The 16,499-nt window shown below is 44.4% G+C and overlaps 1 protein-coding gene across 8 annotated transcripts in view; it reads right to left on the reverse strand.

Moving 5' to 3' along the window:
• ST3GAL3 (ST3 beta-galactoside alpha-2,3-sialyltransferase 3) overlaps positions 1 to 16,499 on the reverse strand; it is a 181,250-nt gene that overhangs the window by 158,507 nt on the left and 6,244 nt on the right. For 5 of the 8 annotated variants that reach the window (XM_041421557.1, XM_041421553.1, XM_041421556.1 and 2 more), the window contains exon 2: positions 11,116 to 11,260. In XM_041421557.1, coding sequence (XP_041277491.1) covers positions 11,116 to 11,230 — 115 coding nt within the window. In that variant the 5' untranslated portion in view covers positions 11,231 to 11,260. Of the gene's footprint in view, positions 1 to 11,115; positions 11,466 to 16,499 lie in introns of those variants that run through there. The other 3 variants (XM_041421555.1, XM_041421554.1, XM_041421560.1) reach the window with 3 other exon arrangements.

A 16,499-nucleotide genomic window follows, 5' to 3' on the forward strand; every position in this document is an offset into this window, starting at 1 on the left:
AATACACAACCAAGCCAAGATGGTTTAGGGTGTTTTTTAAAATCATTTGACCACATGGTTGCACATTAAACAAAATGAAAATAGTCCTAAATTCCTGAAATTACATTAAAGTCTGCAGTAAGAAATTCTTATCTTAGCTCTTTTTAATGCTGTAATTATGAAGTTTTCTAGAAATGAGTGAACTTACCAATACCAAGTTTTTTTTGCTCTTACCCTAATGGTTCTTCTCACTTCTCAATTGCAATTTTCTGAGGTCAGGGTTAATCTTTAAGAAGGAATTCTGCATCAAGCCTGTATCAGAAGAGTGGCAAATCCACTACACAGCAGCAGATTTCTCTAGTCCTTCATCCATCCACCCATCCTTTGACACAGGAAGTGAAAATTGCATAGGAGAGCACAGCATAAAGAATACTTAGCTCTAGCATACAAGCTATTTTTAATCCTTCTTGGAAAAAACCCCCAAGTTTTAGTAACTACATGAAGAAACAAGACATTCAAAGGTCAAAAAGCACCAGCCCAAAGTGCCTTCAGATAATGGCACAGTTTCTATTCATAGAAGGACAAGCTGTTATATAATACAATATGCTGTAATTATAAAAACAACTTTGTGGGAAATCAAATACACAGCAAGGAGAAGTAATACATTGCTATACAGTACTGAAGCTTTAATGTTTTTCTAATATGAATAAGGCCTCGTTTTCAATCACAGAATGGTTTGAATTAGAAAGAACCTTACAAGATCATCTAGGTCCAATTCCTCCACTGTGGGCAGGGGACACATTCCAATAGACCAGGATGGTCAATGCCCCATCCAGCCTGGTCTTAAACACTTCCAGGGATCCACTACTTCTCCAGGCAATGTTCCAGTACCTCATCACCCTCAGAGTGAAGAGCTTCTTCCTCATAACTAACTAACCTAAATCAATGCATAAACTTACCTTTCAAAAGTTTAGAAATATTAAAATTATATTTGAAGCATTGTTAAATAAAAAGGCAAAAATAGAAAATTAAATCAAAATTAACACACTTTTCCACTGTAATTCAATTTTTACTCTTTACATTGCATTAACTCAGGCTTTTGCTTCTAATGAAGTATCTGACCCAAACACAAAAGCTCTGGATGCAAATATATAGAAAATAATATCGAAATGAATCATAATGAAAAATAATAAAAACCTTTCTGTTGTTCAGATAAGGCACTTTTAAACAGAGATTATAGCAGCAGTGCTAACTGAAAAAAGCAGCATTACTAATTTCCTAGCAGCATAATGGAGAACCACCCATGCTCCACTTGGAACCTGATACAATTGTGTGGGGCAAGTCTCAAAAGGCTGAAAAGTCTTTGCAAGTAAATTCACAGTAATTAGGTTTCTAATTATACCCAGAGCATTAGTGATTGCTATGGTTAAAACAGCCTGAGCTGTTTCGTTATTCCTCTCTTTCTGAAAGCTCAGTCTTTCATTGTTTGAGCAGAAATTCTAGAAGTTTAGTCTGCCCGAACATGTATTTTTTTTAAAGTTTAAACAGAAGAACAGAGAGTCCTGACCTTATGTATGGAGAGCAAAATTAAACTTTTCCACTATAAAAAAAAATACTCCCTGGTATTGAAGCAGCTGGAAAGTGTGAAGTAGAGGTCCTTTGATGGGGCAAATCTGAAGGCTGAAAAGCCCCAGACCAGAATTCACAACAGTCCAGGTTGTACACTTAGCTCTGAAGGCACTTGCACAGATGCATCTGAGGCAGCTTCTAGCAGCAACTCCCAGCAGCCACATCATGCCCTAATTACAGCACCTACATCACTCCACCAGCACTGCCCATGCAGACCATGCTTTATTATCAGCACAGCACTCTGAAACACTGCCCGTGCTCTTACAAGCATCCACAGGTGACCTCTGCCACAAGCAAGCAACTTCAACAAATTGCTGCCCTCCTGAACTACAGACAGAGAATGTGTAATTATAGGACAGGGAGTCTCATTTGGCCAACTGGACTGAGATGAAAAACCTTGAGACCTTTATTCTATTCATAGCTCTACCCTTGAGCTGCTGCATGACGTAGAAAAATTTGACTTTCCTGTGCCTCAGCTTCCTCTGCCTTCCTGAGTCAAGTCTATTCATCACCCTTCATCCTGAAAATGAAAGAAATGTGCCTCAGTACATTTTTTTCATTAGTATGTCTGGGCACAATTACAGCTGAGAAACAATATTTACATAGTATTTTATAGCTACTCTGAGATTGATTAACTTGTAACAAAGACAAATAGATGCAATTGCACTTATAAATTATTAACATTGCAACAGTAAGGGTAAGCCTTCAGAAGTAGGAAGCCATCAGCTACTTATCTGTTAGGAAAACTCAGCTTTTATTAATTTCTATGCCATCTTTTTTCCCACTACTTCTTTTAAAGCATCTCTTCATAGTGCTTTGAAAGAAGATCCTCCTTGGAACACGCACACTCCCTGTAGTTATAAAATATATCAGTTAAACTTTTCTGTAGTTATTAACTCTTTTGTTCTCTGAGTGATTAAGGGGTACACTTCCTGCACTGCTGCAGCTCTGATGACTCACATGTAATCAGTGCCCAAACACTGAAACTCACAGGGTAACAACTGTGAAAAAGTGACATGCTGTAACAGAACTGAATTAAAATAGGAGGAATCCCAGTGGGATATGAAAGAAGTTTAAAAAATGCATGTTTATAAGCACTTACAAATGGAAATAGCTAATTTTAACACATTCTGATTTTCTACTTTTTTTTTTTTTTAACTAAGCAAGGAATGCTAAATTCTGACCCTCAGAGATATAAACTTCCTGGATTGTTGAGGCCTTTGGTTATGCAAAATACCAATAACTGGTTAAGAAACATCCTGTAATTTCTGTACCTGACTAGAATTTTAGCACTATCCTCACTCACTGTTACTCTCTCAGGAAAGCAATGCATACAGAGCAATATAATCACCCAGTGCCATGAAGGAATAACCACTTGAAATCAGCTACCTCAGGTTCTAACATCTATTCAGGATATGCATGCACAGTACAAATTACTTTTTGCTTGGATGCACAATTACATTCCTTCTGAAGTGCAGAAGAGATACATAATTTATAGAGAGCTATACCTCATGACCCAAGTGTACTTGTCCTTGCAAGTCATACCCAGGTTTTTTGGCTGCTTTATTGCCTCAGCCTGACACTGATGTAAACCCAGACTGCAATGACAAAAAATAAGATGTTACAGTGACAATGTTGACAGATAACAAACTAGGAAAAATCTCCCCTGAAAATCATCCCTAAGTGTGACAGGCACAGTCAGAATCAGTACCAAGGCCACGCTCAGATCACAGCAGCAGCAGCTGTCCAACTTGAGACAAACCACAAATTACCTTCTTTGTCCCAATGTCAGTAGAACTGGTGTGAAACAGAACTGAAATGAGCATGGAAGGTGCCCAAAGCCTTCCAGCCCGTCTGTATCAGAGTTAAGGGAAAAAGTGCCATCTATTCTATCAAATGAATGGAGGGGGGGCTCCCATTGAGGCTGGCAATGCCTTAATCACTACAGCCAGTGCTGCAGTGGTACAGGTGAGAGGTGGGGGATGCACGGTGAGGAAGAGGAGGAGAGGTAGATGACACTCACACAGATGACACAGCTCTCACAAGGAGGTATTGTTTCCAGCTGAACTCATTGCTAAGGGGTTCACAGTCAGCTGAGACGAATAAATCCTTTCACCTCTGAAAGCACTCAGCTGCAGAGCAATTGCTACCAGAGGTAAAGTGCTTTCACTGCAATGTACCTTTCCAGAATATGGAAAACTGCTGACTTTGACCTCTGGGAATCCATATTGGAGGACACAGCTTCGGCTGCATGTAAGACACTGAAAACTGTTCCTTATGAACACTCTCCCAATGCACCCATCCAAGTCACAGGAACATACCCTTCCCAAAAATATGTGGGGAGGCTAGGGAGAAAATGCACAAATTGAGCAAGTGAAACACTAAGTCAGGCTGAGGTCAACTGAGTGAAACAAACAAAAATCACACTCTGTTTTAAACTGGGCAAGTTCCTCAATTTTACCCATCACTAATAACACAAATAGAGAGGGTGAAATACAAAGGAACTCAGCATCAAGACAGTTGCTGTAAAGAGAAGCAAGAGCAACTTACTTATTTCAAAATGCAGAACTAAGGCCCAGTGTGAGCAGGGAGATGGAGAAGTATTCTTGCACCTTACTTTTCCATCTTCCTAAAAGATCAGCACTCATCCAGAACTAAAGCAGTAACCCAAAAAAGCCAAAATGAAGATAGTACAGGTACAGTGTTACAGCCACCCCTTGAAGCACAACATGCTTAGGATGTTATGCCCTTAATGACCTTCACTAAACTTACTCCTTATATGCTCCTAAAGCCAAAAGAGTGTTCAAGGAGTTTCCTCCTCTGGAGAAATCCCAAGGCATGTTACACTTGCTCCCTCTCTCAACAGCTCTGTCATGCATCATTTCCCATTGCCCCTGCAGAGTTTTGTCCTGTACTGTTAACATTATAGCAGCACTCAAAATTCCTGGAGAGACAGCTGGGTCATAAAGTAATGCTGGATATTTCACTAAATTAGCAGTAACAGATCAGAAAAAGATGAGGCACTTTCATTCCCCTATGTTCCTTGTCTGTCCTGTGAAGTGCTGCCTTCTAAAAGACAGAGAGGCACTCGTGAATTTCTGAACTTGGATTTTAAGTCTCGTAAGTTGTGACTCACATTCGGTGAGCAGACTGTCCCCTCTGTCCTGGTGGCACTCAGGCAGCTGCCGTGGGGGAGCCGGGCAGCAGCTCTCTGCGGTTACATTTAACAGCCGCAGCAAGAGCAATCAGGAACACACACACATCAGCTTCCAGCCAAGAGAAAATAGCTGGCACAATTACAGCTGGGAAAGATACTACCACAACTGAGTGTCCTGGAGCTGCTGGAGTTTAAGTTTAGCCATGCTCCTTATTCTGCCAGGCTAAGAGGGAGGACAAAAGTAACTTGAGCAGTGACAATTTCTGGGCACCAAATCAATCAATTTTTTCCTGTGTTCTGCACAGATAAAAGAATTATCCACCACAGTTAGTACACTATAGCTTTAAGCTGAACACAAGTGGAATACTTCAGCCCAATATGAGAAAAACTTAGAAAAGTTAAGCTACTTTACCAGACAACTCTTGCTTAAGTTCTATTTTTACATCTTTGTTTCTAATATTCACTGCTGCCTCAATAACATTACTTGCTATTTTTAGCATTTCAAAAAAGCATCACTGTGATCCTCAAATCCCTAAAGCATATGAAAACTAGCAAAGAGATCATAAAACTGTAGTTGGAACCATGTTATAAGAACTTTCTAAACATTTGTTTTCAATTTTGGTGCAGAAAGAACAGCACTAACATACATTACAGCTGAGTGGATGAAACAAACCTTGAAGTTACTAATAACTCAAACATTGAAGAATTCACAATAATCCATCTCCGTGCTGTACCCAGTCTCTTCCTACAAAGCAAAAAAAACCCCAAACCAAAACAAAACCAAAAAAACCAAAACCAAAAAACCAAAAAACCCCACACCAACAAAAATCAAACAAAAACAAACAAACAAACAAAAAACCTGTTTCAGGAAGCTTAGAGTACTGCACAATACTGTCTAAAGCAGTCTTTTTAAAAAAAGTAGTGTTCACAAGGTTAGGCTCTCAGGCTTTCCAGACTGGGAAGCAGAGGTAACAGCAATAAAGTCTACCTTCAAGAATATACAAACACACACCCTCTAACGCTAATGCCATACATAGAGAGCAATTAAAATTGTAACCATCACCATTTGCTTGCTACCACTCACAACAGCACTGTGAGTGCCTTTCCAAAAAATATGCTCCCTCAACCACCTAACCATCAATGCAGCCATCCCAACTCAAACCACTTTCATCAGATTTATGCTCCCAGTGCCAAGCTGAGTTGGCCTGGAGTTGCTATTTTTTACAGGAGCACTCCTGCATTCACATCGTCTGGCAAAGGCAAGTAGGACAGTCACAGCAGAACACAAAACCATTACAAGACTCTCTCCACAAAGAGGACAAGTTTGTCTCCATGGCCTAGTTGCTCACACACCGACTGAATGTCTTTTCATTGGTTCTTCAGTAAACAAAGAACAGAAGGAAGTCAGATGTCAGTGTACGTAAGACCCACACCCTTGACAAAGAACAAATGACACTCCCAGCAGCCCAAGACACAACAGCTGTACCCATCCACCCCGGATACCACCACACATCCGTGAGCCACCTGAGAAAGAGTAAACATTTTCCAAACCCTTGCAAGAAGATCCATTTCTACAGTACATTGTTAGACCCTAATACAAGAATTGACAAAAGTACCATTTTACTTTGAAAGAGATAAAGCAGTATTTATTTTGATAATAAAGGTTTGATTGCTTTTGATTAATTCAGCTTTTTCTGCTGCATAACTGGTTTCCATGGAAATGCAAGTAGATTAAAAACCTGCAACCAAAAGTGAGTCAGTTTTGCCTGTTTATGTCTCCTCAGTTCCCTTGGAAACAGACATTAAAAAAAAAAAAAAGGAATAAAAAGGATAAGGGTCCTGAAATACCTTAGGAAAATCTCTTCCCAAAGCTTTATTTCTTTAGCTGCCTTGCCCGAATTGGAGTTGAAAATAACACATAGCAACAGATGACAGAACAGTGACTTGATTTTTTTTAAGGAGACATCAACAGAACATACCTGGAGATGTTTCAAAAACCACATTCAAACTGCCAAGCTCAAATTGTATTAACGTGGGTTTTGGCAAAAGTACTTCATGCAGAGTATATATTTCTTTAAATTAGTTCAATGCTAATGTAGAAAGAAATACAATAGAGAACAAGAAAATAGCATCACACTGTCCTTGTCCCAAGTATAATTCAATACTTTGAGAGAGAGGGAAAAAGTAAAAGCTGACTTGGGGGAATGAGTACAACATTTCCATTGCCAGGATGCTTTGTAATGGATTCATTCCTTCCTTACAACACGTTCATTTTGAAGTTGCAAAATCAGCTATACACACATCAGATTAAGTAACTCCATCTCCCACCATACTTTTCAAAGACAACAGTGCACCCTCCTACGAGCTGTATCTTCACACTGGTACAGACAACATCTTCCTTCCTCCTCAGAGCCAAATGCATCAGGGAAGGAATAGGATGGGAAGTTACTAGGAAAGAGGCTGCCGTGCACGTCTCAGACCTTCAAAGCCTGCTCCTATCACTACCATTACTATGCAAGAATTCACCATCAACCAAGTGGCCAGAAACACAAGAACAGCAGTACAATTATGTGCTCCTCTAAGTTCCTTCTAGAATGTTCAGGACAGCTAAGCCTGATTACAAACTAGTTATTTCCTTGTCTCCCACATCACATTATCAGTTCTCTGTGCTCAGCACACCTCTCTGCAGCTCAACACTTCATCAGGGAGCTGTGGAATCCATTGTCACTGCCTGTCTGGGAAGAACAGACAATGAACATCTCTTACCGCTACTGTCAGAGACCGAAGCTGCATTACGAACACCAGGAAAGAGAAAAAGGAAATCTGTCCTAAACCCTGCTCATGTACTCCCAACCATCACCAGAACTCAAGGGCCTTCCTGCATGCAGCATTACACCCCTCATTTTTGTACTTTGCTGCTGCTCTGAGAACTAACAACATTCTGCCACCAACATGAAACAAGGCTTGAGGAAGAGTAGCCAGTCATGATACTCCCTAAAAGGATGAGAGAGGGGTAGCAATCGCTGGAGGTTTGTCTTGAATAAAAGAAGGAGTTGAACTTAATTCAATGTTAATTAGTTCACATTAGCTGAATTCAATCTATTCTTGTCATGATAAAGATAAGCCTTATAAAAAAATTAATTATTTCCTATTCTCCTTTGTATTTTGGCAAGGTGCAGAGTCACACAAGAAGGAGAATAATCTTGCAGTACTCACTAAGGCATCACTCAAGGAGGACAGATTTAACATTAAGTGGAGAACATTTAATGTTAAGGGAACATTAAGAGAAACATTGATGTGTATCTTTAAGTCTATTTCAGAGTCTATTTCTAAGTTTAGCCTCCTTTCTTGTAGAGGTCAGATGTACATATAAACAAAATAATTTAGCTATTCATTTACTTTAGCAGCTAAATACACAAACATCCAAGTGTCAGAGAGACTAGTTTACACAGTAAACCACTTTACAGTTACCAAATTCATCCATGACAATGATAAACTGAGGCATCTTCTAAAATATTAAGTGAACAAACCACACAAGCAGCAAATAAGCAGATCAAGTGTTTTTCACCATACTCTACAAAAATTATTTCCATTATTAAATGCAGTTGTCAAGTTTACTAAAGCCAGTCTCTGAAGAGATGCAAAGGTGTCAGGTGCTGGGATCAGCTTAGTTTCATACCTCCTCTAGCACAAAGAACAGAACAAAAACATGTCACTGCTGAAGCTAGGGAGTCACTATTAAACAGACGAAAGACGCTGGTCACAAGAAAAAATGAAAGTAATTTAATAAGAAGATAACTCACACCAAATCAAAAATCTTTGATTACTAAGGACCCCAAAACTAACACATCTGACTTAGTTTTGCTTTTGGGGACACCAGCATTATCATATCAATCTTAAGGAAATTTACAAGGTCACACATGGCACTGTAATTCAGGAAATAAAACCACAACAGTTACGCACCACAAATCTGGGGCACTTAACTGAGCAAGGCTCCCCTTCAGCAAACACAAAGTATAATTGCCCCATTATACATTGTATCATATTACACATTCTCAAGAAGGCCTAATCAGTTAAATAAGTAATTCAAATCTGTCATTTGTTAACTTCCAAATGCTGATTTATAAAACATTATTTATTTCACATTAACTCTTCATACGAAGTTTCCCAAACTGGGGTTTTAAATTTCTACTTTATATTTGCATAAGCTCCTCTTGTGTTAAATTACATGATAAATAAAATGGGTTTTGAAGCATAAAAAAAGTCTGAAGACCAACTGAAAACAGGTACCATCCTTACTGTTTCAAAAGTAACATCTGCCCCTATACATTAGGCTGGTGCTTATGCTAATATTTCAAAGAACTTCATTCAATATTTAAGACACAATCCACAAAAGTGTCTAGAAGGAACAACAGTACAGCCTAAATTAATTGTGACAACTGATAAAGAACAATAAGCTAAATCCTCAAGCTAGCATCATCTCTTTGTACATGTTGAAGAAGCTTAATGCAAGCACTACAACTTCCAAGACTAAACGAATAACACATTTTACACAGAAGATCAGAAAAAGGGAGACACCAAACCAAAGGTCTGTTATGTTACCTCACAGTGCTCCTGTCAGAACAGGATACCCAAAAGCAGCCAATGCACTCACCAGAAATCACTCTAACTAGGCTGCAACTTAGAGTCATCTTTCCAGGTAAAAGTGTTCCATTTATAGAAATCCACAGCATCTGCACACAGATTTGCAACACTGTGCTGCAACCCAAAGTTACCACAAAACTTCCCAGGGACTGACATGGTGTAAAATAACAAATAGCACACAAAACTAAAGGCACAAAATCCAAAGAGGATTGCAGAAAATTAGAACCCTCCCCAGCACCACGGTGCATAACACATAAACACATAGCTGCTTCTTCATTTGTAACAAAGATCACACAAGTTGTGGCATGAAAGTTCTTTTTTTTTTGCAGGCCTTGGGAAGTTCAACATGATTTCCTGGTGGCGTGAAGGAAGTAAAGGATGGTAGGTGGTATAATTTCATAACTGATGATCATGTAATAGCAGATACAGAAAATTTGCTCTTTTAACCACAACTGGACTTATTTTCATGCAGGAAGGATTTTCTACATCTTGTCAATAAAAGTGCTACTTTGCAGAAACACATAATGAAGATTTTTAACTCCCCCTCTGAAGCACAAACCTTAAGAAAAAATTCCTGCTCAGAAAAACACTATGCATCTCCTTTTACAAATTTAGTCTTACAATACTTGTTCTAGTCCAAGGCACCTTAATAGTCCCCCTGTCAAAATCAGTGCATCAGCACAAGTGTCATAGCCAAGTCATCATCTGTCATCACGCAAAACTTCTTAAGAGCACACAACAACAAATTTGGAGCACACAGAGGTAGAAAAAATGTGAAGTTTAAGAAGCATTGCAGCAGAAACCTCTATCAGCATGCACAAAACCACAATACAGTAAAGAAGAAATTTGACCAGAGGCTTCTTGTCAGTTCTGGATCAGTATTTCTCAGCTGCTGATCCAGGGAGCAACAGACAGCTCTGAGATATCTGAAACAGCCTGTGGAACAGCTGCAAGGAAGGCTGGCTTGTGTTTTGGGCAGAAGGGGAGAAGAGGGAATTGCTTTCTTGTTTTTTTGTTTTCAAAAATAGTTCTTGCACGCAGGCAAAATCAACACAAACAAAAATAAGAGCAGCAACTGAGCAATCAAACTTCAGCCTAATTTCATTGCAACTGTAACCTTCTATGGCCTTACTGCACAGTACAATCCTCAGATTGTATTCAGTGAGGTCAGATGTCTCTTTGGACTTAAAAAGGTTGAAAGACATCCTGTAGATGACAGATAGTTGGCAGATAATAACATGCAAGACAAATGGAAGATGAGGTTTTTTGAAGGACAAAGTAAGATGATGAGATAACCAGCATATATGATTACAGAAAGAAATCAAAATTCACCAGAGGGAAAAAAACAAACATTTCTTAGATATATTAAAATGCACAAAGGATTCAGAAAATAAAAGCCTCAACATACAAACTCTTTAATTTGACAATTAGGAATCATAAAGTAACAGAATATTCAGGAACTGAGATCTCTAATACTAGATTTATGAAGCATGAACCTGCTCTTGCACCCAGTAATAAAAGTAAAGCCATAAAGAGCATTAGGTAGACACAATTCGACCCCTTAAGCATACTAAGAGCTCTAGCATTTGAGTGGGCTTAATCACATCCCTCTAATACTACTAAATCAGAACCACCTCACCACTATTGCAACTATTTAACAGAGGTTTTAGGAAGCCCAGAAACAGTTGCACCGTTCCCCTACTTACTTGAATCCTCCCATCTGAGAAGGTGCAACTTCCAAGCAGAATAGTACAGAAATCCCAGTACCAGAAAGAGGCAGAGGGCTAGCAGCAGGTTACGCATAAACACCAAGAGTCCCATCTTCACATTAAATCTGCTCTTCTACATGACCTGAGAAAGAAAAACAGGTTGAGGCTGGAGCCACCTTCTCCAACGGGCATCCCCTCCAAAACGCGCAATCCCATACCCACCGTAAGGCACAGATCCCAGACCGTGCTCCTGCACGAGCAAACACAGAGCATGCCAGCGGAACAAGAGCCACCCCAGACAGCCCGTTCTGGCCGTCACCGCCACGCCGTGACAGAGCATCAGCCCCGCTCCTGCCCGCTTCACACACCCGGCTCCAGCGCGGCCCTGCCCGCCGAGGCCTGGCGAGCACCGCGTCCTCCCGACACGCCACGGAGCGAGCCCACAGCGCCGGGGCGTCCCGCGGGAGCGGCCGGCGCAGCGCTGGTCCCGGCCGGAGCCCCGCGGCGTCCCGGGCACTCCGCGCTGCGGGGACGCGCTGCCCTACAGGCGGTGCCGGTGCCTGGGGAGAGGGGCTTGCCGGGCCCGAGCAGGACGGCAGCTGTCCGCCAGCTGACAGCGGCCGGCTGGAGCCCGGTTTGAACGGGCAGCGGCTTCGCCACCGCCGGGCTGCCCCCGCCTCGCCGTGCTCCGCTACGGGCTACGCCGCGCCGCGCCCCGCCGGACCCCGCTCGGCGCGCCGGCCGCTGTGAGCGGCCCTGCCCGCCCGCATAGCGGCCGCCGCCGGCCAATGGGACGGCGCGGGGGGTCGCGCGCCGGCCAATCGCGGGAGGCGTCCGCAGCCAATGGCGCGCGGGCAGGGGGTCCCCGCCGGAGGAGCGCTGCGGCAGGGCGGCGGTGCGCGTGCGCAGTGCGCCCCCCAGAATCCGCGCGTGGCCGTGGCGCCGCGTTGGACGGTCCGGGCCCGCTCCCCCCTCACGGCCGCTGCCGGGCATCGCTCCTCCTCCAAATCCCGCCGCCGCTCCCCAGTCACGCCGCCAGAGCACTGCGGTGCCTCCAGGCATGGCACTGGGTGGCCCCTGCCAGCACTGGACCCGCTGTGAGGCTCCGCATTGTCACCCCACAGCGCAGCACCTTCCGCCAGCTGAGGCACCCCAGCTGCTGCCGGCCGCTGCGCCCTGCAGTGACACGGCGCCGCCCGCCCTCCAGGCACCGCACTGAGCGCGCTGCGCCTCCCTTCAGGTGCTGCGCTGCCCGACCGCCGAGCACTGCTCCGATGGTCTCTCCGCCCTGCCCCGCTCCGCACAGACAAGCCGCAGCCACGACACGGCAACGCAGCCCTGGGTTTGCTTCAGTCACTGCCCCCCACAGCACCTGTCCCTGCTGCACCGTCCGGCCACTGCCTTCACACTATCGGCTGGCTTCTGCAAGCCCTCCCAGCGCTGCACACCCAACAAGGTCCTGCCCAGCCCCTGCACAGCTCCGCGCCACCTCACCGGTGTGGCACAGCCTGCACCGCTGGACCACACCAGGCACACGGCACAGCTCACGCCACGCAGACAGTGCAGCTTCCCGGTATGTTAGAGTCTCCACCTTCTCACGGCACAGCTGCCCTGGGAGCACAGCGGCACTGGCACCAGCCTGCAACGCAATCTTCGCACAGCGTTGCCCTCGTTCTTGCTGGCCCCACAGCCCTCTAATGCTCCTTAGGCAGAGGGCAAGTGACAAACTCTAATCTAATAGCTCTCAGGGATAGAATGACAAAGGGAAATTATTAGTCGTGAAGGGGAAAGTCATCGGAAAGACACAGTGAGGAATAAACCTCCATCTTTAGTGACCAGCCCAGTGACCCTCCATTTGTCACTGATAACAGAAGGAAAACAAAAGGTGATTTTAAGGGAATCTTAGTAAGATTCCCTGCCCAGCATGGTGGCAGCTCACACTGAGGTGAGCCCAGGTGCCAGTGTTGAATGGCAGACACTGCCTTGAACAGCACAGAGCTGGCTGAGTACTATTGACAAAGTCAGTGACAAAAGGCCAAGTTCCTGCTGGTCACAGGGAGAGCTGGTGGGGGCTCATACAGCCCCATTTTCACAGCCAGAAACCCCACTTTGTGCTCTGTACAAATGAAGTCGGTGCAAGTTGGTTGCTAGTGTGGCACCCACGCAGCCAGGCTTCCAGAGCTACCAAGCTCCTCTGCAGAGACACAAGGGAGACATATGTCACACTGATACACCATTAGGTTTTTTGGATGCCAACAACAACTTCTAGAGACAGCACGGGAGACCAACAGACTCATGCAAGTACTGGTACCAATATCCTCATGAGGAGGTATGTGGAGAGGGGACACGACAACATTCATGCAGCTCTCTGTCCATCCGCAGATCTGCCCCCAGGCTGCTGCCCCATCAACCCCCAGTTCAAAGGGCTGACCTGCTCAGGATGCTCGTTGCTCTGGGGCAGCTCCCTTCCCTCCAGCTTCACGGCTGGCAGCCAGGGCTGGTGCAGGCAGCCTCCTCCTATGGCCCCAGCTGTGCTACCGGGCTCATTTCTTCCAGTAACTCCACCGACTCCTGTGCCACATCATGTCTGGCTGGAGCCCAGTTTTACTTTACAAACGCTTGCTTTATGCCTGCTCCTCTCTTCCCCTCTTCATCCCTCCATCTGCGCAAGCTGGGTCTCATCTCCCTGCCTCAACCGCCCTTGTCCCTGTGACACGGAGCTGCTGCGCTGCCTGCTGCCACTGCGCCACATCTGCTCCAGCTGTCCCCAGGCTTCACCTAAACCGCCCCCGTACCGCATTTGAACCCCGCGGTGTGTGGGCACAGCAGGTGATCTGATTTCAGTGATGAGATAAGCGGGGACCTACAGCACAAAGCCAAATAGCGACAAGTCTGGGTCTTGTTCCTGAGCCGGTGTTTGTCACTCAGGAAACTCTAACCCCGTTATCAGGTGTCAGTGTGCTGCAAAGAGCCCAGGGATGAAGTCACCCTTCTTGCCAGCCTGGAAAAAACTCAGAAGGCAAGCGCTGTGCATCTTGGAAAATCAGGTAACAGTGCCTGGCAGCTGTTTGATGGCCATGAGATGAATTAAGGCAATGATTAGTGGCGTGATTTGATTCAAGTAGCAGGACTTTAGTCTGAACATGTTCCTACTTAGCTTACACATTTCATTCGCAGGCAGATGTCAAGCTGGATGTTGCTAGGAGATAGACAGCAGGGGAATAATTAAGTCTGATTAAATCCTATCATATTGCTGTGCTGCTTTCCAGAATGCTCTGGAGCTTTTTAAAGCCAAACTGACCAAATGATCAGGCAAATGGTCTAGCCCATCCTGCTCAACAAAACACACTTGCAGTAAACCAGCTGAGCCTGTAGCTACTCTGTAGCTGCAGAGAATTTCCTACAGCAGCACTGGCCATGATCTGGAGAAAAAAGGCTCTGGCAGAGGGCACAGCTGGTGTCTGCATTAGCAGGTAGCATAAAACAGTTAGGGCTGGTCACTGCTTGGAGCATGCAGTGAGGGGTCCTACCCCTGTGCTCCTGCATCACTGCTGCAGAGACACTCGTGTTGGACTAAGCATAACTTGGACACACCAGCATGACCACAAGCAAAGCTTCCTTCAGCCCTTCTTTTGAAAGGAGCCCACCTGAGGTATGCCAGAACTGCTCTGCAAATTCCCCTCATGTGCATGAGGAGATGCTGAGCAGCATCTTTTCCCACCAGTAAATTAAGTTAGGCTGTAACTATCTGCATCAGATGCCAAATACACACATCAGCCTTCAAGCTTCCTTCACAGAGACTTCTAATCTCATTTTGTTTCTTTACCTCATAAAAATTACTATTCTAATACTCACACTGTAATCCTTCTCCCCAAATTAAATGTCATGAAATCAGACCCAATACAATATTTTATGATAACTACATACCACTATATACCACACCAAAGATCTCTTTCAGTAATGGCTAGACAGAGATTACCTACGTGGATGCACAGGCTCAAGGAACACAATCTGGGCTGTAAGACACTTTAGTTTTTCTTATTTCTCTGACCAAACTTGTTTCATCTCACACACTCATTATGTATTATTCTTAAATGCAGACTCTGAACGTGATCAGGCTGTGGAGAACATTTTACATATCTGGTGCTCTGGCTACTCCAAGAACAGGTATGTTAAACAGCATCAGCACCCGGCCCACACAAAACAAGTTAAAACAATCTGAACTTTGCTCAAAAATTCTGCCACCCTCCAGATGTTTTCAACAGCAAAGAATCACACTTACCACTTTGGGAGCAGGTAAACACCTGGGGCCTACCTGATTGCCTCCCCAAGTGCTCTGCCTGACTGGACCAGGTTTCCAAGGATCTTCCTCAGATGAAGTGACCCAATGGTCCCACCTGGCAGGCGATTGTGTGAGTGCAAGCCCCTGGCCAGCACCCTGCTCAGCAGTTCATCTCCTTGCAGTAATTCCAATACACTATGTTTGGTTCACTCATAGTTTCCAAGAGAGGAGGTAGGCTTGAACTGAAGACAAGCATTGAAGACTCCCACTTTTCTGGGTCTGTTTCAGGAGTCCCTGACCGTCACGTTCAGAAGAGCATCCCACCTCCCTGTGTCTGGCTTCAGCTTGCAGACATACCATTTTATTCTGCCTTCTGCTTGATTAAAGAGCCTTTCAGAGCCTGGCATTTTCTCTTTGTGACACTACACATATGCTGCAAGCAAACCCCCTCTCATCCGTCTTTCTGAAAAGCTAAATATACTGAGTCGCTTAATTCTCTTTCTGCCAGGCTTTTCCTCCCACCCTCAAGCCATTTTTTGTGTTTCTGCTCTATAGAGCCTCTCTGATTTTCCTGAATCCTTTTCAAGATACAGAATCCCACACTGAGCCTCCCTAATGCTTTGACACAGGGATTTAATCTGCTTTTCCTACTTTCTGTCTTAAAGGGCTGCATTAGTCCTTTCTACCATAGCATCAGGATAAGGATTCAGGCAGGATCCTCTTGAATCTTTTCCAGACCCCCTGCTGGCAGGTTAGAACCACCTGTATCACAGCTGCTCATCCAGGAACTGATGAAAGGAGTTTGCTGGTTGGAGACACCTCCACTCCCACACACCTCCCTCACTTGCTCCCTTGTCCTAGAATCATGGATGTCATAGTTGCCACATTTGGGGGGGCTTAGGGAGCTGAGCTTGGCAGGCCTTAGGAAGATTTGCTAAGCCCTGGTGAGCTGTTCAGGAGCAAATGTCCTGCTCCTAGTAGGTTACTGCACTGTGAAAGACAGGAGAGCACAGAACCAAGCAGTGCCTGCTGGCATGCAGGCTGGTTTGACTGTCTAGGAAATATTTTGCAATGCCTGTTAATATTTTACCCATTCTGC

Source organism: Onychostruthus taczanowskii, unplaced genomic scaffold (genome assembly GCF_017590055.1).
Source record: "Onychostruthus taczanowskii isolate IOZ18803 unplaced genomic scaffold, ASM1759005v1 scaffold7, whole genome shotgun sequence".
NCBI lineage: Eukaryota > Metazoa > Chordata > Aves > Passeriformes > Passeridae > Onychostruthus > Onychostruthus taczanowskii.